This window comes from Harpia harpyja, chromosome 13 (assembly GCF_026419915.1).
Source record: "Harpia harpyja isolate bHarHar1 chromosome 13, bHarHar1 primary haplotype, whole genome shotgun sequence".
Taxonomy (NCBI): domain Eukaryota; kingdom Metazoa; phylum Chordata; class Aves; order Accipitriformes; family Accipitridae; genus Harpia; species Harpia harpyja.
Window position 1 is genome coordinate 23,435,663 of NC_068952.1, and position 28,000 is coordinate 23,463,662.

Sequence of the window (28,000 nt, forward strand, 5' to 3'; positions counted from 1 at the left end):
GCAAGGATATGGGAATAAAAACAAAAGGGTGCAGGTAGAGGGGAAACAACACTAGAAACAAACTTCATTTTCTGCACAAAACAAAGTGCATAGACTGTAACTAACAACATAAAGAATTAAAGCATGAAAGAAAAGTGTGCACCTAAGCATCACTGCAACAAAAACTGAATGCTCTCCAGGTTTCGCTTGAGCCAAAAGGGCCAAGAGGTCTGGAACTGTTTGACTGATGATACATGTGTATGTATCATTACACATGTGAATGTATATTTTTATTATTATATTAACACAGAAATAACTTTGTTCTGGTAATACTATTGAAGGAATCTTTCTTTTGCAACTTACTTTGAAATGAATATTCTTTTTTTAAGACTATCCAAAGACAGTCGGGTGGCTTTCTGGAGACTGTCTAGCAGCTGGTGATTGAAATAGGCAACCACCTCTTTACATTTCTGTAATAAATAAAACATAGATTATTTAGTATTGTATTCAGACAGGAACCTGAAGATTATCTCAAAAGGTTTTAAATCAAACATATTAGTTCTTGTCTGAAGGAATTTGTGCTGTAAACTACATGAGAAACACAACAGGAAAAGTTGGGGGACAAATAGCTTGTAAGTAAGTAAACAAGTAAAAGCTGCACAAAGAGAATATAGCATCTAAGGAAGCTCAATTTGTCTTATTCAGAGACAGAATACTGAGATCTGGCTGAAGACTCATACTCCTTCAGAAAAGCTCTCTATATTAAAAAAACCCACCATGAATTATCCAAGAATATTGGTGCATATGTACCCTTGTCAAGTAAGAGACAAATACAGTAAAATCTGACTGTAATGGATTAAGAAGAACATAAAAATATAGCAATGTGTAATGATCACTAGCACAGAACAACAGAATACAACCTTGTAACACTATTGCATTTGTGCTTGCAAGTTTGCGAGTCTTTGTTCTCTACTTCTACTTCCCTTCTCTGCTGAATATGAAGAGATTGTATTTTTCAGGGAAAAAGTACAAAGGTGATATTTCTTGATTAAGTTGGAAGAAGAGGATAGAAAGGATGAATGTTTGTGCCCACCCAAGAAGGAAAGCCTGAGTTACAGCTTAGGCACACTATTCACTCCAAACTTTTACACTTACCACTCACATATCAAGAATTTGTTTAATAAAGGTGATAACTGGAATAACATGGAATATACTTTTGAAAGCGAAAATCCATCTTAAACTCAGTTTGTAGGGAAGCTATTTCATCATTTTTACATGACATTTGATATTCGCTATGTGAAGTCTTTCTGTAATACAGATATCCAGCTACCAAAACTCAAGACAGTTTACTAATCTGATCGGTCTGAAAAAAATTCCCTTCTTATCACAAAATACCTTTTTAAACTCATCTTCTTTATCATTGTCCTTGCTATTATCACCACGAAGAGCTGCAGAAGTATTCTCCTCTTCATTATTTCCAAACACTATATGTTTTTCTTTAACTGTAAATTTAAAAATACTATGTATTTTTTGTTAACTGAACATTTGGTTCTGCTTTGAAGCATGCTGTGCCCCCTCTTTACAGGCAAAACAATATTGCTTTTTATTTTAGTAGTACCTGGATCAGCTAACTGGTTTTATTTCACACCATTTCTTTCACAACAGGAATCTGGTTAAGAGCCCAGCCTATAAGCCTCAGCCTAATAAACACCACGTACTACAAATATGTTATTAAAGATACATAGGTAGACATAGATATATGAGCTAGAAACGTCCAAAAAAAAATCAACATAAACAATTTAACAAAATACAGAGAAGTAACTTTTCATCAGGTTTTTCTGCTTGCATTGTACTGAAGTATATATTGGAGTATTGACCCTGACTATGTCTCTATACCTGGAGGAAACTGAGCCCAGAAGGAAAAAGTCCTGTGTAAGAAAAGGAGCTCCATTACTCATTAAGCCTCAAAATACATTTTTCTTTAAAACAGAATATTTTTCTCCAGGTATAAACTATTTCTCCTATAATGGTACAGGACCTCCTAAAATCTTTGTAACACACCCTAGAGAAGCGGGAACCAGCCATACTGATCAGCTGTGAGCTGCACACGCTAGCAGTTGATAGTCAATTGACTGCACTAACTTAAACTGACCAGCCAGTAATGCACTGGTATTTGAGATACAATTCTACTGTGGCAGAAAAGTCACAAAGAAAGGGACAGTACCAAATACCTGACATAGCTGAGTAGAGAGGAACACTGTATTTCACTTGGGGGGGGGGGGGGCGGAGCTATAATGAGTGACTAAGAGAAATGGAACTATAATATTCTTCTCTAGAGCAAATACCTTGGTAATCTAAACAGAAGGACAGAGTTTAATTCTAGAACTCCACCAATACTAAACTACCTCTCTATTTCATAGGCTAGTGGTTTAGTTTAACAATGGTAAATGAAGGCAGAACTGTGACATAGATGAAACTGTAGTGGGAGGGAGAAGTCTGAAGAAAATTAGCTAAAACAATTCAGTTTTGATATGTACTAACTAGATCTACAGAACTAGGGACAGAAATTTTTATTTAAATAATCAACATTATCTACCTGGTAATACATGTTTTTCTGAGGGTTTCTTAGAATATTTAATTTCATAATTTTTTTCAAATACAGATATTAGTTCTTGAACAGCATCTTCAATGTGCCTGCTTTTGTGGTTCAATAACTCAGCACATTCTTTAGTATAAGCCTGTTAAATAAAAATATCAGTCAATTATCTTAGTATCACTGATTATCTTACTACTGTTCCTCTTCAGGGAGAGCGAAAACATTTCCCCAAATATTGCATTCTTCAGACTGACACTATTTCAAATACACAGCAACATTTTTAAAAGAAAACTGAGAAACCAAAGCCAAAATCTTTATTCAAAATTATAAAAATCTTCTATTATTACAATATTTTTAATGCTTTTAAAAAAAAATCCATTTTTAAAATGCAACGGTATTTTTAAGGGCCAGAAGAAAATCCTGAGTATTGAAGAGAGGCCACAGTCTGAATCTGAAATTACCCAAATACTCTGTCAACTGTCCTTAACAATTTTATTTGCTTGCACTAATTTAGCAAATAAATATATTTTTGGCCTCATTTGGAATCAAGAAAACTTGCGAATTCTCAAATATTCTTGTTGGAAAGTAATTTTTGCCTTCTCCTTTAAAAAAACAGTTTGGAAAAAAATAAGGGAGAAAAAAAAAAAAAGGCTCCTTATGTCCGAGTATCTTCATATGAAAAAAAATCTCATCTAATTGTGAAGCAGTTAAATAAATAAAAATTATCTATGAAATGCTACAGTTTAAGTATCTCAAATACCTAAGAACCAATTTATCTTGATATAAAATATTTTAATTAAAAAAAAAAAAAGTTCTGTATTTCTACAGTGAGAAGAATTCTTTTCTAGTTTTATATTAATTTACTAAGGCATTGTTTCTAACATGCTCAAGAATTCAAGTTCGAAGATGTAAAGTGGCACACACCTCATTGCAGGTCAACATGTTTTCTACTTTGATAGGACCATCTACTGGTAAGACAATTAAAAGAGTATTTGATATTTCTTTTAATATTAAATCAATCCATGCGTCACTTAAATCATTAACCTAAAAAGAGAAAATTGCATTAATACCGCATATTTATCTTTAAAGCGTAATGTATCTATTTTAGAGTGTTATAACAGGTATACAATGTTTTGCAGAAAAATAAAATTGTATCTCTCTACCCACTGAAAATGCAAGAGCCTCACATAGTAGAAAATCCTCTAAGAAAGTGAATCATAACAGAAAAAAACTATGGGGTAAAAGCACCAACACAAAAGACCTCAAGATGAGAGAAGCAGAGAAAAAAGGAAGCACAGCAATGCCTCATGAGTTATGATAACTTAGGGGATATTTACAATGGCTAAATATAGTCTGCTTTTACTGTAAATTATCCTCTTTCTGTATTATCTACAGGGAAATTAGGGAGACAAGTACCCTACAAAAAATTTAGCCTTTGTTAACATGTTCCAATGCAGATGATCTGGAATATGACCAATGAAAGAACAGATGTAAGTCTGGAAATTATATGGCTACTATTGCCACAGAAAACAAGAAAATGATTGCTAAGAGTGTATGTATTTAAATCCTGCACAGTGTGATAACACAATTCTAAAAAGATCAGTAGTGTGCACAATTTCATTTCAGGCAGTCCTTTAAAAATAAAATCTTGTAATTCTTAAGTATCTGCTGGTTCCATGTTGGGAAACCAAAACATATGAGTCCTTGTGAAAGAGAAATCTTTAGAGGAATTTGGCATTTCTACCTACTTCACAGATTTCTGGTTATCAGTACCATATTTTTAAATTCACTGTATAAATCAAATTAATTCACAGACAGCATAAGCCAAGACTACTTCTGCACCATAACAGCAATGATCTAATTTTTGAATGAGCTTTTCTTGACAGCTCTGTGAGCTGATCAGTCTTGGAGATTAGATGAATGAGTGACAATGGAAAGAATTATCTCCTATGCCTTGAGAACCTCATCAGAAAGTGGTCCCGCGACTAAGAGTAGATTCTTTAAACTTGTTTTTCTTCTGTCCTGAAAGTTTAGGAATTGATGGAATAAAAGAGAACTCTTGCTCCATGATGTTATCCATGCTAGACTGCTGAAGAATCCTTGCTGTTTTAACAGCAGTTTTAGGCAGACAGGCAGTAATAGTAAGTCAGATCCCAGATCATTCTAGTTATGCAGGATACACTGCTGCCAGATTAAATAAATCAGAGTAACAAAAAAGCTATGTTAACATAAGATGATTGGGTTCTTGCTCATGATCTTACTGGCCGCAGGTCTAGTTGCAAGTCAAGAGGGACCTGCTGTAACTTGCTTGATGGGTTAGTCTTCAGTCCTCCTTTTACTCAACATAGCTTTTCACTGGGCTTTTTATTCTAAATTATAGCATTATTAGCATTCAGTCAACTACAGTGAAGTGGCTTTGTCATGGCAGAATCCAAATAAAACTGACTTCTGTCCAATTTTTAATTTTTTACCTGAAATATTCTGCATCTGTGGTATCCCATCTTGTTTGTCACAATATCACTCATGCTTCTGTTTAACATCACTTTTTCCCTATTTGTTTACAATATCCCATTCACAGTAATCAAGGGTCTAACCAAGTTTACATCTTTTTGTATTGATATGGGAGGGGTAAGAAAGTCGGAAATGTACATAATCTACATATTTAAGGAAAACAGAGTGTATCTACACAAGACACTTATTTCAGGTATGCTCAGGCTCAGAGAACTGTTAATTTCTTACATAGCCAATCTTTTTTTCAGCTTTGGGTTTCAGTGGCAAACAGAGCACTTGATCATAATTATGGTTTTGTGCCATACAGAAAAAGAAGTGGATACACCCACGAGTGACTAACAATCTCCTACCAAAGGAGACAAAATTTATGATATTGGTAGGAGAGATCATAGCCATATAGTTCAACTGTCAAGCCAGAAAGATGATCTGACTATCAAGGTAAAGTCTTGAGAAGAAAAAGAACCAATACGGGTCCTCAAGCATGTTAATGGAATCAAAACAATTCAGAAATTATGTGGCAAACACTAAGAGAGGAAGAAAGCACAGACTCAGTCAGCATGCAGAGAACTGTGAGGGAAAAGCATGCTCCCCTTCATTATTTTATGGGCTGCACGAAGAGGAGACAGTTTCACAGCATGCCTGCTATGAACACAGTTAATGCTAAAAAGTTCTCCACTGGACAGTATTTACATGGAGGTATCTTGTGTGCAACTGCACTCATGAACGAGCACTCAAAGAGAAGCAGAGGTTGACTGAAAAATCAGAGTGGTAGTCACATAATCTGAGGACAACAAGTGGAAATATACTCTACTGCAAGAATGGAAGCAAAGGTCAAACATTTGAGGGCAATGTGAGAGAATCACTGAGTGTATCATTCTTCAAAAAAAAAGAACATTTTAAAAAGCAAACAAGATTTCTATGTATTTCAAGTGGTACAAAAATAAGTACAGATTAATTTCCAATATGAAGAGCAGTGTATTGGAAATAATTTATCTAAACTGTCATTTCATTTATATAGTGATCAATTGTATACCTTTTTCAAAAACTGTTTAAATATAATCAGAACTTGATCAGCTTCTTGAAGGAAACTTTCCAGTGTCACAGATGACCACGTCAACGTGGTAAGTCCTTGCCTCAACACAGCTTCCATCTAAGCATAAAAGTATAATTTCATAGATTTAAAAAAAAAAAAAAAAGAATTTTAAACAAATGCCATTATTATTAGAATCACTAATGTTACTGATGAAAGAAAGAGTTGTGTCTAAGTTTTGCAAGGAAGGTTACAAGTTTTCAAGGAAAATATCAAATAAATTTAAGCAATATTGGGGAAGGGGATGGTAGTGCATACTACAGCCTCTGTCCACAACTGTCAAGTATACATTCTCAGCAACGATCTTGCCCTTCCTGTTCTCCTGGATAGTGTCCTTCAGTGGTTCCCACTACTTCCTAAAATTAAAATTAAGTCCACTATTGATCTTACAATTTGCCCTTTAACATAACTTGACCACTGTCAACAGCATAATTGTCTTTCAACCTCATGTATCTATCTAATGACATTTTTTCATTTGTCCCTTTTTGAGTCACACTGATCCTCTCCAAATTTTGTTACAGCCTCAATGCTATTTTTGAAAATCCTCTCTTGCCTACTATTTCCCTTACTGAATTCTTGGTTCTGCATGGTCTGTTTCTTCTGGATTTGTCACCAAGATGTTCAGCATGTAGCTCATTTCCCTGTCACTGTATGATCTACACCAAGATCCTTCCTTCACTGCAGAACCTGTACCTTCAAAGGAGATGGGACTCTGAGGAAAAGAAAATCTTATACTACCGCCAGGCTATGAAAATCAAATTTTGCAGACTCTCTCACAGAGCTCCCCTGAAATTTTTGCCTAGTACTCAAAAATTTCTCACTGATTTCCCAGTATACAGCCACCACAATTTTAAATTTTGCCATCCCCGTCATCCTTGAAGTGACAGAAATTTAATTTTGCTTAATTGCTGAGAAACTTTGAACTGATTCCACTCATATTTAGTTTTAAATAGCCATCTATCATATCTGCTCTTTCATCTTGACATTTACCAAGTCACTGCCTGGACTTCACCCACTCTCTTCATCCTAATGCTTCTTTTTGCTATGTCTACATCACAGCTAAAACAATGAGTTCATCTCAGACAGACACATAGCTATTCAAAAATACAGCCATTACTATCACCTTAATATATATGTTTTGGGGGAATATATTTAACTCCACAATGCTGGGATGGTACTGTTAATGGTAACCAACATAGCCAATCTAGAAACAGTTTCAGGCTCTACATGAGTTGCTGTCAAATTATGGCACCAATGTAGCCATAGATTAGATTTGCTCATTCCATTTTTGGATTTGCGCTTTCCTCTCTTCTTCCTATACACTGAAGACTTCTCTCCCTTCTTCAAAAAACATTTTCATCTTCTGTTGTTTGTACAACACTCATCCTTCTCTTTTGCCAGTTGTTTCTTCAAAAATAGAGGCTTATGATTTCCTCTATATTATTATCATATTTACAGTAGTACTACTAAAGTGAAGACAACCATCACTTTACCTCTTTGTCTTTTAGTGTTTAACTCTAAAGAGCAAGGACAACTTTTTTGTTTCTCACACTTCAGTACATGCCAACTATGTAGTTACACAAACTTATGCAAACTCCGCAACCTTCTGATGTTATTATTTACAACCCAAAAGGAAAGGGTTACTTAGAACAACCACATACATACACTTGCAAGTGTCTGGCAAAATAAAATGGCTTGTAGGATAGACATTCTGCATCTCCAGTAAAACTTTACCTTTAGTGTAGTATATAACCTTTCTACACCACTGAAGAGACTGACCCAATTCACAAGGCTAATAATTCTCTCCAAGCAAAGACAAGAATCATGACATTTAGTATTTCAGCTAAATGAAAAGCACAACTTCCTGTGAAAAACCTCTAAAACTGAAGTAAGTGATAATTTACTTCCATGTCAAAGCCAGAGATTTGTGTAGATAAATAGAAACACAAAGTCCATATTCTTTGTTCTACTGGGTTTACATCTCATTGGCACTAAGATTATTCTACTGTAATACACATTATTTCAGCACTGTATGAGGGATGCAAAGAGAAAATTTTTGGTCTTAAAGGCTTTAGTAAAATTCATGAAGTTCACAACATGCAGAGCCATCTAAATATTGTAAAATTATAAAATATTATTAAGGTATTCTAACTTTGTCTGAAGTATACTGCAGTACATTTAGCAATACTAACCTTTTTCATTTTTGGTGCCATTAGATTTACAAAATTCATTGGTGTTTCTTGACACAAATCTTCATAGCATTGGAGAAGACCCTGTTAATTATTAGAAAGGGTAGTATCAAGAAGAATAATTTAAGTGCTTTCTTTACTGAAGCAAACAACCTGTTATACAATCAAATAATCAGAAAAAACATGGAAAGCAGTACAAGACTACATTTCAAAACAAATGTGGAATTTTACAGACATTACATACCTATGCACATTATTTCTGGAATGTAATGAATCTGTATCATGCTATACAAGGAAGAATGAAAGCAGCATTCTTTATGCAGAAAGCCAGACAAAGTATGAACTTTCTCTAGTCCGAAAGACAGCTTGAGCTTCAGTGACCGTAATTTGCAATACCCTCTTGAAACTGAGCATCATATGCTTTAGATAATTAAAGTCACATATAAACTCAGTTTTAAAATATCCTCATCTTGTGCCTTACACACACACACAAATCTTATATGGTACACCTCATCCCCAAGGTATAAGCTTCTTTAAATACTACAAAAATAGCAAATACTACAGCAGGCATCAGAAATCTGACTTCTCTGGCAGGCAACCTGCAAAATTCTTGATGTTTTTGTGGCTCGACATATCTTCCAATCCAGAAGAATTCCAATCTTTGCTTCTCAAAACTGTGTTTTATTGATTTTCAGAGAGTGAATGCTTTTTGGATAGCTTTAATTATTTCATCACCAGAATATATTTAACATGCCACAGGGTATAAGAAATATATATGCTTGTATTAAAGTATATACTAGCCCACACAGCAGTTAGTAGAGGTTTTTCAAATTATATCCTCTATGTTCACCTGTGCATCCCACAAATTTACCTTAAACTACCTCATAGCCAGCTTTGATCTTTATTTAACCATAGAAAAATTTCTATGGTTAATCAGATTTTCTTTTTTATTTTTTTAAACAGCAATCATGATAATTTTTAAGTTTACCTCTAAACGCAACTTGTTTAACATCAGGTTATTTTCTATTTTTACTATCTTTTTTGCTTGCTCCGGTACTTCCAGACCCAACTTTATCATACATTTGGTCTCTCGGACAATCTCTGGAACTTGGGGATCGAAATTAACCACAAACTTCCCAGTTTTAGGATGACACGCAAATATTGTGGCTTGTAAGGCTGTAAAGACATTTTTGTATCAGTTTCTAAGACAAACAATTGTTTCTGCTATATAAATTATTATGGAACATAGATTTCTAATATTACTATATAGTGGTTAAATATGCATGGTTACTTGTGAAATAGCTTCACGTTGTTTTCAGTTAAAGAAGTTATGCAACTGACTTTCACCATATTAGCTTTTTGCCATATATAACCTTCCTCTTCATAAGCTAAACAAGCATCAGACCCAGTCTTATTTGTGGCACGTTTTTTCTTAGCTTGAGTTAGAAAATTATGAAATTAATTTTCTAAGGACCTGGAAACAAAACACCTTTATGACATGCTCAGTATCTTACAGGAATTTGTTAACCCAGAGGATGAATGCTTATACAGGGAAATTGCAAAAAACCAAAACAAAATAAAAGCCCAAACAGCAACGCAAAAACCTCTCTTGACTATGTGATGACGAGATTTTATTCTTATAGATCTAATCCTAGTTTTGAAGCCTACAGACTGTCTACAATTTATATGAAAAATCTACTAAAAAAATTTTTTTTTTAAACTTCAACTCTCATTTAATCTTAAAATGATAAAGCTTGATTATCAAACATATTTTCTAGGCATAAAGTAATACTTGTCCTGAGAGGGACTGGGATAATACAACTGTATACATTGTTAAAGTGGAAAGAAAATGGCAAGAATTATTAAATGGCATACATAAAGAATTTGCATACAAAAATGAACAACTGTGCCTTAAATTTGTTTCACTACTGTTCCAGTCATCTGTCAAACAGTCTACCAAATCTGCAATCCTCTGCATCAAAACCAAGTTTCAAGGCCAGTAAGGGACAGAGATTTGTATTATTGGACCTGCTTATTGGATCATGATTAATTTGCACATATTAAGGGTAAATGAGGCTTAAAAAATTATCTGATTTGATTTGTGTTAACTTAGCATTCAATAACAATTAAAAAAGCCAATTACATATTTAATTACTTACGATATTGTAATTGTGAAATTTCCTTCATCCACGCATTATGATAGACTACCTCAAACTCCACCAACACATAGGCAATTCTGTTGTATAATCGAACAACTGCTTTACCTTCTGGACTTGCCAAGATATTTGACTTTTTCTATTAAAACACAGTACATGCAAATTAAAACCATATCAAAAGAAAACCATACTATTTGGGTTTTTCTCAATTTAACAATCAACTATACATTATATAAGTTAATATTACAAATTATGCTTACAGAGTTCTTAAAAACTGTATCAAGTATTTATGATGCAAATTTATAGGGCAATAAAGTCAGTAAGAACTTGTAAGTAATAAATACTAAATATTTAACAAATGTAAGAGCAATTACTTTATTATACTGTGATAAACACCTGTAATTCACAGTAAAATGGATGCTTGATTCTACTCAAAATTGAACAGTAACTAAAAATTGATTTAAAAAAAAAATCTCCCTTTTTAATCAGTAATGATATTTATGTCTGTTTTCTTTGGAGCAGATTTAGGTGATCATTATTCCTATCTGAGGGAAACAGGAAAGTGAAAACCTCTCTCACATAGAAGTTAACTTGGCAGGAGACCCTAGATACTTTACAGGAGAATCATTCAAACATTTCAAGAAATATTATTCCTATAGCAGATCCTAGTATAGCAAGATTCTGACTAATCCAATGAAGGAAGGAAATCCAATATCAGGACATTCCTAAGGGCTATAAATGTTAAAGCTTACGTGGCTGGCACTAACCTTGAGCTGTATGTTAAGTGGTACAGAAAATGTAGCATGACAAGTTCAGTAATGGAATTCCCTGTTACCAGACTAGTTCAGAGATCACCTGCAGTGAAACTGGTGACCAGATTCTCAGTTACAGTACTGCAGCTATTGTGTGGGTCCTTACTATAAACTTGCTTTTTCAGTGGTACCAGAACATATACACCAGACAATTTCAGGATATCAGGCAGTCCACATTTATGCCTTAAGCTACTCCTAGAAGCCGCTTGGTAAAAAGACCTGATTCTCCATAGAGAACCCTACAGGGCTAGAGGAACAGAAGAGGTGGGTACTCAGTTAAAATACAGAACATGAGTCTTATGTACAAGCCCTGGTCTGCTCCATTACAAAAAGAAGAAAAACATTACTGGCTGGAACAGTGAAATATTTCTTTGTGCAATATGAAGACAGACAGATGAACAATTCAGTGCATATTTCCAGCTTGAGGTGCTAGTTCAGTGGTAAGTCAAAGAAACAGGTTTTTTGGATTTTAGTAAGGCATCTGATACTTTCCCTCACAGCATCCTTCTGGAAAAGTCCAGCTGTGGGATGAGTGGGTTTATGGTGCGCTCGGTGAAGAACTGGCTAAAGGGCAAAGCTCAAAGGATTGTAGTGAATGGGGCTACATCTGGCTGGTGACTTGTCACCAGTGGTGTTCCTCAGGGTTCAATTCAAGGGCCAGTTCTGTTCAATGTATTTATCAATGCTCTGGATGCAGGAACTGAATGCACCATTAGCAGGTTTTCTGATGATACCAAACTGGGACGTGCTGTTGACTCTCTTGAGGGACAGGGGGCCTTGCAGAGGGGTCTAGATAGAGTGGAGCATTGGGCTATGATTAATGGGATGAAATTTAACAAGTTGAAATGCCAGATTCTGCACCTAGGACAGAGTAATGCCAGGCACAAGTATAAATTGGGAGAGGAGCGGCTGGAGAACAGCCCTGCAGAAAGGGATCTGGGGATGCTGGTTGACAGCAGGCTAAATATGAGTCACAGTGTGTCCTGGCAACCAAGAGGGCAAACCGCATCCTGGGGTGCATTAAACACAGTATAACCAGCTGGTCAAAAGTGGTGATTACCCAGCTGTATTCGGCATCGGTGTGGCCTCACCTTGAGTACTGTGTGCAGTTCTGGCCCCACAATTTAAGAAGGATGTGAAGGTCCTTGAAAACATTCAGAGGAGGGCAACAAAGCTGGTGAAGGGGTCGGAAGGAACGTCCTATGAGGAGCAGCTAAGGACTTTGGGTTTGTCTAGTTTGCAGAAAAGGAGGCTGAGGAGTGACCTCTTTGTGCTCTACAGCTTCTTGAGGAGGGCAACTGGAGAAGGAGGTGCTGAGCACTTCTCTCTGGTATCCAGTAATAGGATGCGTGGGAATGGTTCAAAGCTGTGTTGGGGAGGTTTAGACTGGACATTAGGAAGCATTTCTTTACTGAGAGGGTGCTCAAACAGTGGAACAGGCTTCCTAGAGAGGTAGTTGATGCCCCAAGCCTGTCAGTGTTTAAGAGGCAGTTAGACAATGCCCTTAACAACGTTTTAACTTTTGGTCAGGCAGTTGGACTTGATGATAGTTGTAGGTCACTTCTAACTGAAATAGTCTAGTCTAACCTTAGTCTATTCTATTCCTACATCTTGGGTCTACAACAGTGGTTACTGCAGAGCATATTTTTTTAACTAGATATTCACATACAAATAAACATGTTGCCTAGCATATGAGAAATGACATCATCATAGCCAGAAACATTACAGTAACTCTACTGAAGAAAGACATTTCACTGTTACACAAAACACCTAATTTCTCCTCACATCAACTTACGTGAAAATAGTTGATTGGTTCATTTATCCTTCTGAATAGCTGTCTCACCCACAGTATCTTTCCTGCAACAGGTGGCATGTTTCGAGCAAGAGGAGGGTCATCTTTCTGAATTTGGTAAAGCTACAATAAGAATATCATTAAACACATGGATTAAAAAAATCTATTGAAATGTTAAACTGTTTTTCCTCTGGTACCACAATTTCTTCTACCTCCCAAACAGATTAAATATGTGTGGAGTCACACAACAGTTCACTGAGAGAAAAATGTATTGTTTCCCCCACTTGCTACGCTGCTGAGATGCACACATTGATACCACTGTTGGTATGTCTCCTGTCTTCATTATCTCATGCTGTTTCTTAGCTGTGCTTACTTATGACAGAGCCCTGAGTACACCAAAAGGCATTGCAAACCTAGGAGCTGAGCAGGCAGTATTCAAGGCCAAGCCTGACAGGTGCAGCTGTGTAACTTTGGAACCATCTGCTGTGAAAGCAAGCTGTGTAAGGAAGTGTTGTGAGAACCCTGGTTGGGGCTTTTCCTCCTTTGCTTGGGAACTGCCCTCAGGAAAGGCCTAAGCTCTATTATTAACTGAGAGGTCTTACCTGAATAGAAACTTCAACATTGTTCTTCAGACACATACACCTGACTAATAGCTAACATTTCAGTAGTTGGACTTGATGATTGTTGTGGGTCCCTTCCAACACAGGATAATCTATGAGTCCATGATATGCCCTTTTCTACTGACTTCTTATCAATATGCATGAAGAGACCCCTGGGTACACAGCCCATGCTTTTATCTGTGCCCAAGCTGAGAAAAAAAATAAAGGGGCGGAGAGCCTGCTCACTGAATGGCTGCATTATAGTCAAGGCAATTTTGGCCTAAAATTATCACATACCAAATTTGCAGTGACAAATTATTCAAGCACTTTAGAACCAGTATTTTAGTGGGAGCAACTTCTTATGAAAAATAACTTGCTTGGCAAAGATAAAAAGCAATCCAATAATATCTAATAAATAGTTAGAACTAGCCAGTATATTGGTGACATATTCTTCAACAGAAGAGGAATATTTGTATGCACCCAACTTTAGGCATGCAAGCTCATGCTGTGATAACACAAACTGTACTGCTTAAGCAAACACCACTCTTCACTTACTGGCATGTCTTCTTACCCCTATAACTCCCCTGCACAGTCCCAACAAAAGAAATTCAAGTAGCTTCACGGTGAACTTCAGAGGAACTCACATTGATGAAACCCCCTCAGAAAACGTACCTATTTTTTTGGCTAGGAAAAAGCAGCCAGGGGTGGGGTCAGTGATTTCTTAAGCAGGCAGTGCTGCTGAAAATATGTTCATCAAATTAAGCCAGTAATTAGAGGTTCAGGAAGTGTTATATACAGTGAGTAGATAGGGAAAGGACACTGTAAAGAGCGGTTCACAGCAGCCATGCTAGGCTACAGTTTTAAGTCCCTGTTTGGAGGAATCATTTTGTAGGAAGTGCAGAGTTTACAGATACTTGGCTCCTCATGTAAACATGTGTCATTCATCTGACAAAATGCAAACATCTCTAAAAAAAAAAAAAATTTGCATCAGTCTGGTTTTCCAGATGCCCTTTATGCTCATTGAAGAAAAATGGCCATTTGAGGGGAATTATTTAAATCTTCAAGTTAACACGTAAAATAGATCAGATGAATTAAGTCCAGAATACTTGTTTCTTTCTTGAGTAGAAAGGGAATATGGATGTCTAGTTCTTATGCTGATGTTTATTTTGCAGACATATAAAGTCAGGTTAGATGAATCCCTCTCTAAAAGTTTAAAGTCAAGTGATGTGAACAGTCCCCAGAAGTTAATTCTCATTTATGCTACAGTCATGGTACACTACACAAATCACAGAAAATTACTTCATAATGAACATAAATACAATGTACCTACATTTTATATCTATTTTATACTGTCAGAGCATTAGATAATAGCCATGTATTAATGCAAATAAACTGTAGAGGCTTCATATAACACAAAACCACATGGTATATGCAAATGATGTACAGAGCCAGTAAGTAACATACTTTTTTTTCTTTTATTGATGAAGGAATGACAGAAGAGATTTTGATTTAAAAAGTAATATTGTGATGACATTTGCCTGCAAGAGCATGTATATCATATTTGCCTACACACTCAGGTCTGTTTTCTGTAACAGGCAAATAGAAGTATGATAAATTGAGCATTGACAGTTAGTGAAATAGGCAGAATAAATAAAAATTATTCACATTAAAATATTTGCTCTTATTTTAACATGATGTTTAAAATTTATTGCAGAGAAATGAAATACCTTTTTAGTAGCTTCAAGTTCTGCTACAAAATGTTGAAGAATACAACCAACTGTATGTTCTGTTTCTTCTTGAAGGCATGGCATTCTCAGATTTTGAAACCTGTATTAAAAATGAGTACCCAAAGTGATATTTCTAAAAACACAAATAATTTTTTTTTATTTTATTTTGGCGTATATGAACTTTACATAAAATGAAAGAAGGACATGCTTTTGGATCTGGAAATTTTCTTTTGCTTTGAGCAAGTTTAAGCAAGGTGAAAAGTTCTGTCCTGGTGGGTTTTTGGTTGTGTTTTTTTAGGTTTTTCTTTTAGTATCTTCTTGTATATACAAAATAAACTGTAATGAAATTAAGAAACAGAATATATTGATTCCCACAAGAAAGCTAAAATACATCTTTTATGATTACATGGTTCAGAACACCAATAATGAAAAATTCTTGATTAGGCCCTGTGTTCTAAAATTAGCTGTAGCATTTAAATTGTGCTAATCAGTGATTTGAGGTTACTTTGAAATATTTTAAAACATAATTGCCAATACCTTTGAAGTAACTGAAGTGCATGCTGTGAAGACAAAATTCTCCCGAAACAGGTACGCATAAATGTCTGTATCTGTATCTAAAGAATATATAATTTAGTATAGTTTTTCTAGTCACATAATACTATTTTGATGTCTGATAATTTCTTAACATAGTAGCATTTAAAATTGTTACTGCTTAAAGCACCAAATAGCAGCCTTCACCAGTCCATGCTTAATATAGTCAATAAATAGGTAGTGTCAGTCAAGTAATCTCTTAAAATGCGAGACAATTTTAGCAAAGAATCAAATCATGTGTTGAAAACAGTTGCAGCTTTGTTCTGCCCAAAATCTATCCACGTCTCCAGGCTAATAAACCACCTCCATGTAGATCATTCTCTCAGGTCTCATAATTTTTGTCATTTTGGTTGCAGAGTGACTGACCTTGAGTGAGGACTATATGATATCTTTTACAGCTTCCTTTGGAAGGAGGAGAAAGAATGGAAAAAGCCTCCCTCGAGACAAACAAAAACTTTATGCTCTTTGGAAGAAGAGCAATATAGCCTATTCACAGTCCAAAGTCTCACTGACATTCCAGGAGATACTGAGTAAGTAGTGACGAAATTCTTCCCCAAGTAAGTTATCGGTAGCAATATTACTTACCTCTAAACCTTCAATTTTTGCCATGAAGTTCACAAAATCCACATCAAATTCTGTTTTTCGTGGATCAAGGATGTCATATTGTTTCTTTTGAACACTTTGGTAGATATTTTTGAATTTTACTGCCATAATATCTATCCCTTCAATGGTAGGCAGACTCAGTGCACAAAAAGTTTGTACTACAGTTATCATCTTTGTAATCTGAAATATAAACATTATATTCATGCTCATAACAAATTGTTACTTCCTCTATAAATGAAAACCTGAGTAAAATAAAATAAACAATAGCCACTTCTCTAACTACTGCATTCAGAAATGTGCTGCTTCTGAGCTTCTCAAGTCAAGTGTCTTCAAAAGAGCATGGTTAATTCAGTTTTCAACGTCAGTTCTCACCACAACCCAATACAAAGTAAAATCATCTCTGGGTTTTTTGATGGTAAAGCATTTCTTTTTAATATTTGACTGTTAGATTCAATATGGTAATATGGAAAAAGAGTTAAAACATGACATATGCATTCACAGAATAAAAAAACCTGACCATACAGATTAGTATATATACTGCATGATAAAGAAAAACATCAGACTCTCAGAATTCCTACCCTGTGATAATTGCCCCATTATCCTCTTATCCCTTGTCTGACCTTATTCAGCACCAAGGAACACCTATTATCTTTTCGCCACAAACTCTATGAATACTAGTTCAAAATTCTTTCATCACATTAGCAAGCAAAATGTTAAGACCACACCAAGCAGCAAAATCATCTGAAGAACTGTGTTTGGCAGTAACAAGAATTTTTAATGCCTTAGGACACCATTCAAAAAAGCAAAGGTATGTTATTTTTCACATAATTTTAAACCTCCTAAAATAATGATCTAAATCAAGATCAATTAGATTATTTCTCTCCACACTAACAGAATTAAATTAACAAATTCTGAAGGCCACTGTGAGGTAATTGCCTGAAGTATTGGGATGACTTACTCTGTGGAAGTGCCTAATTTCTCTCAATAAAGAGTTACAAACTCCTTCACAGGATGATTAAGAGCATGCATGTTGACAAATGTTCACCTTGTAAACTGTTCTTTGGAGAAGCCCTCCTTTTCTACCAATAATTACAGCACACACTATACTCACTTTTTCTAATCTCCTACAAAAAGCTTCAGATTTTCCAAAAATGTACATTTCCGATACTTCAAATGTCTTTTCTCCTAGAGTTTCCAAAATCTCTTGCTTTGTTTCATGAAAGCATTTCTGATATTCGTTCAACAGAAACATGCAGTCCTAAAAAGTGAAGGAATAAATACCATACTCATTACACTATGCTTATGGCTGAGAGACTGGAGAACTCAAACCTACTGTCATTCTAAAGTGGTTAATTATCACTGAATCTAGTTTCACTCAACAAGCAGTAATGATTTACATACAGTGGTTTTCTTTCACTATGTGTAACAAATACTTGCGACATATGAACATACAACGCTACAGTACAGTGAAAGATGTAACACTGGGAAATGAGTCACCAAAAAAAGAACAGGAAAGTTTTAGTTCTTGTTAAAGTAAAGAGTGGTTTAGAGCCCAGCGAAAAGCAGTTGATGACTCCTGCTCTAAAGGAGACATTTGAATATTAAGAACAGCCATTAGCTTGCTTAAGAATGGTCAGACTGTCCTCTAGATAAGGACAGAATTTGGCATAACAGGGTAGTCCATCTGGAACTGCCAGGGGACTTAAAGGAAATTCGTTATACAAATGAATGTGTGTTGACAAGTCTGAGTTAAAGCGAGATTGAAAAATAATCTCTCAGTCGATTATTTACTTAAAATACTAAGACCTTTTCAGATGTAAAAATAATGACTGGTATGAAATGTAAAGTCTATAATCATTGGAATACAAAATCTTCTGTCAGTTCTTGGAACAGAAAGCACACTTTACCACAATATACTGGCAGTCACCAGACTGTCTGAATATATAGGTATATACAGCAATTGGCTATGAATTACAGGACATGAGAAAAGGTCCCCTTTGAAAGGAATGTTCAGATCTTCAAGAATATACAGATACTAGAATGAAGACTGATCACCATGATTAGAAACTGGGTTTATATTTCTCTCATAGAATAATGAGGGCTTGTCAGCTGTAGAATACTCACAAGATGACCTCAATTAAACAGATGAATTATTAGAATCATATCATCCTGTCAGGTCAGGAAAGAGACATTCAATACATTTTCTTTTGTACCTCTGGACCTAATTTTTAAAGGACTATGAAATCCTATGCCTTTCAGGGTAAGATAAGAAGTCAGTAGCTAAGGTCTGATAAAGGAGAAGGTAGAAATGAAGTCAGTATTGGCAACCAGTAACCCCACAGCTGGATGTATTTTGCCATGGCATATTGCACATACTTAATTTGTTCTTAATATGTCACCATCAGCTGAAGAAAAGGAAGACTTTCTTAGCACTGAACTTTCATGGTGTGAAAAGTGGGGGGGGGTCACAAACTGGGGGTCTATTCAATTACCAAGTTCCCCATGGTAGAGGAAGATGGTACCATATCAGATACCCTCAAGAGGGAAGAATGTGGATTATGCAGGATGACAAGATTCCTTGGTCGCACATATGGTGAAGATGCCAATTCCATGGTCAGTGACGGACCACCCTGACAAAGATGAGGCCATTCTAATTTCAACAAATGCCAGTGGGCTAAGAAATGGGAAAACACTCAAAGTATCATGAAATAAAACAGTAAAGAGGTGTGAAGTACTTGATACATATTGATATGGACTTCCTTGTGCATATCAATAGGTAATCAATAGGTTTGGTAGGTAAATAATAAAATACCAAAATACAAACCTTAATCTTTTCAATCACCGTTGATGCTTCCTGCTCCCAAACACAAGACAAGCCACCATCTGTAATATATGCTCTACAGGTCGTGACCATTTGATTTGTAACCTAGTGCAGACAAATGAAAACAAGTAGGTCTCAAGCTTATAAGGAAATCTGCCTGTTTTCAAAACCATTCCTTGCTATTTCTTAGCACAGCTTCATGTAACCAGTTTGTTATTAGCCTCTGCAGTGAAATGCTCAATCCCTTAGACCATTAAATAATAGATACTAGCAAGTGTCAATACACAAACATATAAAAAACCCAATTACGTAAGAGGCAATATAAACATTGCTGCATAATCCATACCTAACATCTGATGTATGGAAAACAGCCACAGCCATGGATAAATTTAGCCTCAAAAAAGCACATATTTCTTAATATCCTAGTTCAAATTGAATTGTAACAAAACTTTACACTTTACCTGGGGTGTTGAAAAAAAAAAAGTAAAAAAAAAAAAAAAGTGGTGTAACAAGGGTCTACTATGAATTTCCCCTATATGCTTATTGGAGGTGCGTATTTTAGTTATAAAGGATTTCTTTGTTCTATAACCATTACACAAACCATGTTTTCCTGCAGTGAATACCTAGATTCCGCAAAATACATTAGTATAATTATTGAGCTGGTCTTTATTTCTTGTTTAAGGTGGAAAAGTTTACGACCTGATATTCAATTAGCTTTTCAAGTATGACTTGCTTCTGAAAACAGATAACCTTTTGTCTTTCATACCTTTTGGAGGAATAGCCTAGTCAAACTGATGGCCATCTGCTTAATTAGGTATTCAAGGCTGATAATAACAGAGTCTTTGTGGATTCAGTGACTTAGGAAACAACTGAGCAGATTAATTCAAATCAGGAGATTAATCAAGAAGATAAGAAAAAAATTAATTTTGCTGAACCAAGAATAACAACAAAGTTCCTTCCAGATGACAAGTCTCTAATCCAAGTTCAATCACCTCCTGATCAACAGACTTACCCTCCTTTCCCATGCAGACACCCACCATTTATTACCATTCTTTAACAAATGTCCTACTGATTTAAACAATTTTTTTTCCTGAGAAATCACAGAGTTTTTATAATGAATATTACTTAATATATTTACCTTTATAAACAATGATGTCATCCTCTCAGAACTATTATAATATCTTGAAACATTGTGAATCATTCGAATAGTATTTATCAAGTTTGGTATTCCATGTATCATTGATACCTTAAAGCAGAGTTTTGAGAAAAAATTTACTTTCTATTCTTGGCAACTATATTTCTATTCTATTGACAACTTCTAAATTACATTTTTCCCTAAATCACATGAACCAATCTTCAAAATGCCATGGCATGTTAACAAAAAGTTTGTTGTAAAAAAAAAAAAAAAAAAAAAAAAGCTAATCATACTCAATAAATTTTTAAACCTTAACTAATAAAAACAATAAAACTCATAGATGATTTGGTGAGAAATCAGATTAAAGATATTAATATAAATATTTTAATATGCTATTTTGATGATCAAAATTGAACGTTTATTCAAAAAGTACAGGTTGAACTTTTTGGCACAAAAGAAAATATTCTTCTGGCAGCTGACAGTGGTTGTGATTAATGCTTTTGTTTTCCTTCAGGTACAGCTGTTAAATATAGTCTGTGCAATGACATTGTGATTACAATCATTACGTAAAATATTTCATTCAGACATTTCAAAAAACTCATGAAGTAATTATCAATGAAATTAACATTGTGACAAGTGCCTAATTCATTCAATCATCATGTGAAGCATCTAAGTCTTTCACATGTTTCATGAAATCATTGTTCATATGAGTAAAATCAAACCGTGGTATTACAAGTGTTCTGTAATTCAATCACTTCTGAAGTATTTTAGAAAAAAAAGAAAAAAGGTAAAAAATGATAATTCATTAACATTATCAGGGACTTATCAGAGATTGCAATTCAGAACATCAAGAAAAAGTAATTTTGACTGTCACTCCTCAACAGAGAAGCCACTTTTGGGCTTCAAACTCAAAGGAAACACACTAATACTCTGGCTAAATTTAGCAGGCATTTGCATTAGGCAGAAGAGTGTGAAAGAAAGGCTATATGGTATAAAAACAACTGTCAGTGTCCACATGTTGTTCATCACCCTTCCCTGCTCCTCCACCCAAATGGAATCAGGAGATTCTGAGTCTACTGGTTTTCTTTTTTAATCCTTGACAAAAAAATAAACCCCTGAATAGTGAACTATAGATTTCTCTGATTCAAAACCTGAGTTAAACGCTCAGTCTAAATTTTCATATAGTAACCCACTTCAGCTACAAATGTGACTATGTGTGATATTGCATACACTAAATGCCATATTTTACACACACACTAAATTTCATATTGAATCTGCATGTACTCCATTCCTAATCTACTAATATTTAAAATACTTTTCAATATCAGATATTAAATTCAACTCAATCCAGAATGTATTTCTTTTTAAAACAGGATATATTTAACCTGGATGTCACTATTTTTAAGTTGAATACCATAAAAAATCCTACTTAAATTATCTTGATGTCTGGAACGATGTTCCAAGAAATGAAACATAAATTCAGATTTATCCAAATTGTTCCAGATTAAACAAAGAACTATAGTTAACTATCCTGTATTAGTAGACTGATGAACTCTTTAATGGGTTTCCACCCACAAATGTCTCTTTGTTTAAGATAAAAATAATTTTATCTTAATAACTCATGTGAAGCAGCTCGTCATTATGGCCCGGTATCTGGCACCCTCTAGTGATACTCTGAAGAGCTGAAAATAAACAGCGTCTTGGTAATACTGTTTATCATACTCCTTTCGCCTACTATGACGTGCAGTACCAGTTCTATGTCATACATTATCACAGACTTTTTTCTTCCCCTCAGTTAAAACTTTGAAGTAAGATCCTAAGCTGCCAGCAATTCAAAAGAAATGCAACTCTTCCTAACACAGGACTGGAGGCAGGTAGGACATTAGGTTTCATTATTCTCTATATAACTGAAATTTTGTTATTTTGGTTACAGCTGTGTGATTGTTCATTGACACGTATGGAATTTTCAGTGAAAGACATATTTTAAGATTCTTTTATTATAAAATATGTATCTGTTTTAGCTCATTTTAAATATAATGTTGGCAGCAGGACTGAATTACTAGGCAATCATATGTATTTATCAATAAATACATATTTTATGTAATGTAGAATAAACTAACGCTTTAACATTTAGCTTGACAGGTGTTCAGAAAAAAAATCAGAAAAATAGAAAAGTAAATTAGAAAATTTACTTTTGAGCAAATACAAAGAAGATTTCGTTTGCCCTGGGCATTCTAAGTAAATACCTAAACTTTGTTTAAAGAATGATGAAAGGCATACTTACAAGATCATAGTTGTAAAGTGGCTGACAAACTTTTTCAAGTGTACATAAGTATTTCACATTATCTTTCGATTCATTTGCTGCATCTGTGATTCTGGCATCTAACTCTTGCCACATCTAGAGGGAAAACAGTATTGTGAAAAAACTTTATACATAGTGAACTATTTCTTTAACTTGCACTGATGTGCCAGAAGTAAACCTTGGTAAATTAATTTTTTAAAGGCATTGTCAAAGCCGGCAATAAAAGTTAATTTCATTTATGATAATTTTTATCTGTATCTCTAAAAATGCCTCGTTCTTTCTCTTAAAATATTAAGCACACCAGCACCATATCTAAATTTTCCTCTTTTAATTCTCCTCAGGAAATCTCTCTTAGATGCAATGAAACAAAATAATTATCACAAGCTTTGTCTACTATAGTAAAAAAATAACATAAGAAAAAAATAATTACCCTTAGTAGTTTAGAATGTCCAACATTCAGAATGTTAATGACAGCTTTGCAGTTTGGTCCTTTGATCTGCTCAATAATAAAATTAAATTTAGCAGACATACATTTCCAGTGCTCTAGTTCAGTCAGTGGACCTGAGTCATCAGCTTCTTTCCTCATCTGCTTACTCTCAGTCAGAACCTGCAACCAATTTGAAAAAAACCCAAACATCTACTATAGAGAACAGACAAATCCTTATAAAGGAGAGAAGAAACACTCTGAGGATACTAACTTAAAAAGGAACAAGCTTGCAGTTATTGACACATGAAAATGGTTCTGATTTGGAAAAGCATCCTGAGTTTGAATTTAATCATATTCTCAAACTGAAATGAAGGCAACCAATACATATGTTCAACTGCTGTCATAAACTGGGTGAATTTCAGCATATACCCATATTTTTTTCTTTAATCAGAATCTATGGATTGAAAAGCACCAAATGTAACTTCACTTGTAAAAACTTGAACTATTTTAATAAAAACATGAAATATCAGATGTAAAGTCATAAACGTACTCATTTGTATGTTGGTAAAAGTGCAGTCAGCTCTTTTTACATGTCTTTTACATTTTTATTCTCATGAGCTAAACACACTAAACATAGTATGCCCTTACAAGTAAAGTATGTCCCAGTCTACACAGATTCTGTATTTTGACAAGGGGTTCAGTGCTTTATCACAGAAGTCTCAGACACCAATTACTTGGATAACTGAGACGTTACCATGTAGGATTTACACAGGATCAAAAATGCCCTACTGGGCTCAGTCAAAGATCTTGCAAACAGTAGTATCTCATACCATGACTGGCAGCAGAAACTTAATAGGTAATGTATAGAGTATACCTAACTGTGTATATATATATATATGTGGTCCTCACCAGTGTTATTACTCCTGCATCCTTCTGTCCTCTCCTTCTTACTATTTGTGCATTAACTGTTCAGAAACTCTTATTCTTGCTAGGCTAAGTTCCTAAGGATAAGGACTACCTACTTAACTTGTGCATAGAAGTGAAGCACTTGTCTTACTCAGGTGGAGATGCAGCTGAAGCCTTCAGCTAACTTCAGGCAAGTCTCATATAATTTATAAATAGCTATTCATATTCATGCTGGATTGATGTGTTAAAACAACAACTTACCTGTTCAATTTGTCTATACCATATCATAAGTACTTCCTCTAGCTGGTGAACCATGTCAGGATTATCAGCTGCTGCAGTTACTTTCTCAAAGGACTGGAGTTTAGAAAAATTAATGTAATCTATTTTTTTCAACTCAACAGTTCCTTCAATGCTTATTATAGGCCCTGGAAAAAAAAAAAAACAATTACAATACAGAAACAATTAAGACTCTAAAATTAATTTCTACCAGTTTAAGCATTTAAATTTGGGAATATATGTCTGCAGTCAGTGTTGTTTCAATGTAATAGCCATTTTACTGCAGTCACATAAAGCAGAAGATTCTTATTTTAAATCCAGTGTTCCTCTTTGTCCTGGTATAAGCTGGGATAGAGTTAATTTTCTTTCTAGTAGCTGGTATACTGTTTTGTTTTTGATTCAGTATGAGAAGAATGTTGATAACACACTGATGTTTTCAGTTAGTATATACACTACTTGGCAACAAGTCAAGGATTTTTCAGCTTCTCATGCTCAGCCAGCAAGAAGGCTGGAGGGGCACAAGAACCTATGAGGAGACACAGCCAGGGCAGCTGACCCAGACTGGCCAAAGGGATATTCCATACCATGTGACATCAAGCCCAGTATATAAACTGGGGGAAGTTGGCAGAGGAAGCAGATCACTGCTCAGGAACTAACTGGGCATCAGTCGGCAAGCAATTGCATCGTGCATCGCTTGTTTTGTATATTCCAATTCTTTTATTATTGTCATTTTACTATTGTTATTATTAGCATTATTTTCTTCCTTTCTGTTCTATTAAACTGTTCTTATCTCAACCCACAAGTTTTACTTTTTCTTTTCCCGATTCTCTCCCCATCCCACTGGGCAGGGGGGAAGTGAATGAGTGGCTGCATGGTGCTTAGTTGCTGGCTCGGGTTAAACCACGACACTCTTTAAAAGTAATATATCACTAGAGTATTAAGTAAATAACCTACTCCTGTATTTATTATGCAAGTAATTGATAATTTTATTTTTCCTTGCAGAACATGAAAAGTTCCTTACCTATGTACTACTGGTTTTAAACATAAATTCTTAAGTAGAATACCCCTAGTTTGATTGCTTCCTAAATGCAATGATTACCTTCTAAAAATGAAAGGTATCTGTTAATTGTTTCCACGAAATTCTGTTTGTCTTTTGTATCCTGTTTGGTCTGACTTAAAGCACCCCAATTATTTGTTGCGAGGATAGCAGGGAGAAAAATCTTTTCTATCATATTCCTAACACCACATAGGAGTCCTTCAGTGGCATCCAAAACACCAAAGAATATATCCTGCATTATAACAGAATGATTGTTAGTAATGCAGTAACAGACTGGAAACAGTATTATAAAATCAGTGTATTCTTTTTATAAAGGCACTCCAATTTGCCAATGAAAACTTTAATTTAAGGAGACAAAATTTTTACAAAATACTGAATCCTACAATGTGACCATAAGATACTGTTTTCAATAAAAAAAGAGAAGTCAATACTGATTTAATACAGTTTTAAAAGGCTGCCAGGCTATATTTTTTTTTTAATTTCAGTTATTTCCCTATCATACAGAAAGTTTGGAAATTTTTAAATAGTACATAACAATTAAAAATATTCCACATGTCCCCATCTACAATTAGGTACTAAGTAATGAAACGCAAGTAGCAAAAATGCTCTGAATGTCCATATCTGAAACTATATTAGAAGCAATTATTTGACTGAATGTATATTACTTTGGTTCAGATGAAATTTTTGTCTACTCTCCAAAACTAAACTTCCTAAGTTCTGACTATTTTTAATATTCCAACATTTTAAATGTCCTTCAAATCAGCAAATATTAGCATATTTCATGTAACTAACTTCCTAGAACATAAATTCCCTTTTCTTATCACTTCAGTAAGGAATTTGATGCAAAGGTAATATTTATGACCAATATTGAGACTTTTGATAAAGACAGATCTTGTATCTTACTTCTAGTAGTGCTCTTCCCCCTTCACCTTCTTAGCTCTCAAAAGGAGTAAAACATTTTTAATATATAATATAAAGTATATAAGTTAATAATGGATTTTCTGTCTGAAGAATTTGAAATCATATTAATTAGAAGATATATGTATAGGACTGATTGTTATAAATTTACAGTCCCTTGAGCACTGCCCAAGTATTAAGATGTGTAGCTGTAAATGAGAATGAAGCCCACACTTATCTAAGAATTTGTTTTGTAAAGCAGAAAAGCTCATGCTACATGATTTACATAGGATAAAAGTGTATTTCACACATTCAAAGACACATAAAAGAGAAAGGTACAAGTAAACTTTTCCTCTCCTGGTATTTGCAATAAAGTCTTCTCAGTGAGTCCTTCTAGTTTAGAGATTTTGATCCCATCTTGGTGGCTTTAAGCTCTTCAAAAACAGCAAGGAGAATGAGAAATTAATCTAAATGCTGACTTCTTTAACAAGAGTCCTGTAAGATGCTGAATTCACAAGATATCCTGAGTATTTGCTGAAGTAATACAGCTATTCATTGTCTACCCAAAAAGGAAAGAGCATGATATAACTTAACATTCAAAAAACGCGGTTACCAGCAACTTTAGTTACGTGACAATAGCGAAACAAATAATGAAACAAAAATAACTACTTTTAAAGTTTTTAGTTTTTCAAATACGAGAGAATACCTCATGCATAGTTTTTGCACTTAAAGGGCTGTCATTCTTACAACGAACAAAAAATAAGCATAGTCCTATGAATTTGTCTGGTGTATTGTCCACATACAATTGCATCATTTTACTTCCTTTTACAACTCCTGGAATTGTCCGACCACATTCTGAAAAGAATTTCATAGGTGTCACTATTTTTGAAAGTAATGGTATTATCAAATGCTTAAAATCAACATAGTGAAACAAAATTCAACATAGAAAACATTTATTTTCTTCTTGTGTAAGAGAATCAAAACCAGCAGAATTTGTGGCTGTAATTAACCACACAATTAAAAATCTACACCAAACATATAACATATGTCTTACAAAGCAATTTTGGCACATTGTACTACACTGAAAAGGGAACTTGCTCAGGTTCATCATAGAAAGGTTTGGGTTGGAAGGGACCCTAAACATCATCTAGTTCCAACCCCCCTGCTGTGGGCAGGGATATCTTCCACTAGATGAGATTGCTCAAAGTCCCATCCAACTTGACCTTGAACACTTCCAGGGATGGGGCACCCACAATTTCTCTGGGCAAACTGTTCCAGTGCCTCACTGCCTTCATAGTGAGGAACCCTCATTTTGGGTTAATTTGCTGGTGACCAAGGTACTTTGTTTATTTGCGTTCGCCCTATCAAACAAAATGTCATGCCTAAGTGAGAAAACAGAGAATATGAGATACCCTCAGGTCCTCTGTGGGTATAATCCTATGCAACTTGATTTCATATAAATAGGTAAGGGAACAGCAGGTTCAGTGCTTAGAGAATCATTAGGGATTTTAGACATTAAATTCTAATTCTCTAC

The 28,000-nt window shown here is 34.8% G+C and overlaps 1 protein-coding gene across 1 annotated transcript in view; it reads right to left on the reverse strand.

The window, feature by feature from the left end:
* The window catches only part of DNAH8 (dynein axonemal heavy chain 8), a 148,501-nt gene extending 121,180 nt beyond the window's left edge, over window positions 1-27,321 (reverse strand). Inside the window, 20 exon segments of the mRNA XM_052806646.1 lie at window positions 339-449; window positions 1,375-1,475; window positions 2,576-2,717; window positions 3,500-3,619; window positions 6,120-6,236; window positions 8,369-8,449; window positions 9,354-9,541; window positions 10,525-10,660; window positions 13,129-13,248; window positions 15,452-15,551; window positions 15,989-16,065; window positions 16,628-16,825; window positions 17,757-17,903; window positions 19,470-19,571; window positions 20,605-20,712; window positions 22,886-22,999; window positions 23,334-23,510; window positions 24,498-24,661; window positions 25,612-25,801; window positions 27,173-27,321. Of these exon segments, the coding sequence (XP_052662606.1) occupies window positions 339-449; window positions 1,375-1,475; window positions 2,576-2,717; window positions 3,500-3,619; window positions 6,120-6,236; window positions 8,369-8,449; window positions 9,354-9,541; window positions 10,525-10,660; window positions 13,129-13,248; window positions 15,452-15,551; window positions 15,989-16,065; window positions 16,628-16,825; window positions 17,757-17,903; window positions 19,470-19,571; window positions 20,605-20,712; window positions 22,886-22,999; window positions 23,334-23,510; window positions 24,498-24,661; window positions 25,612-25,801; window positions 27,173-27,280 (2,601 nt within the window). The 5' untranslated portion in view covers window positions 27,281-27,321.
* Window positions 27,322-28,000: the final 679 nt, after the last annotated feature.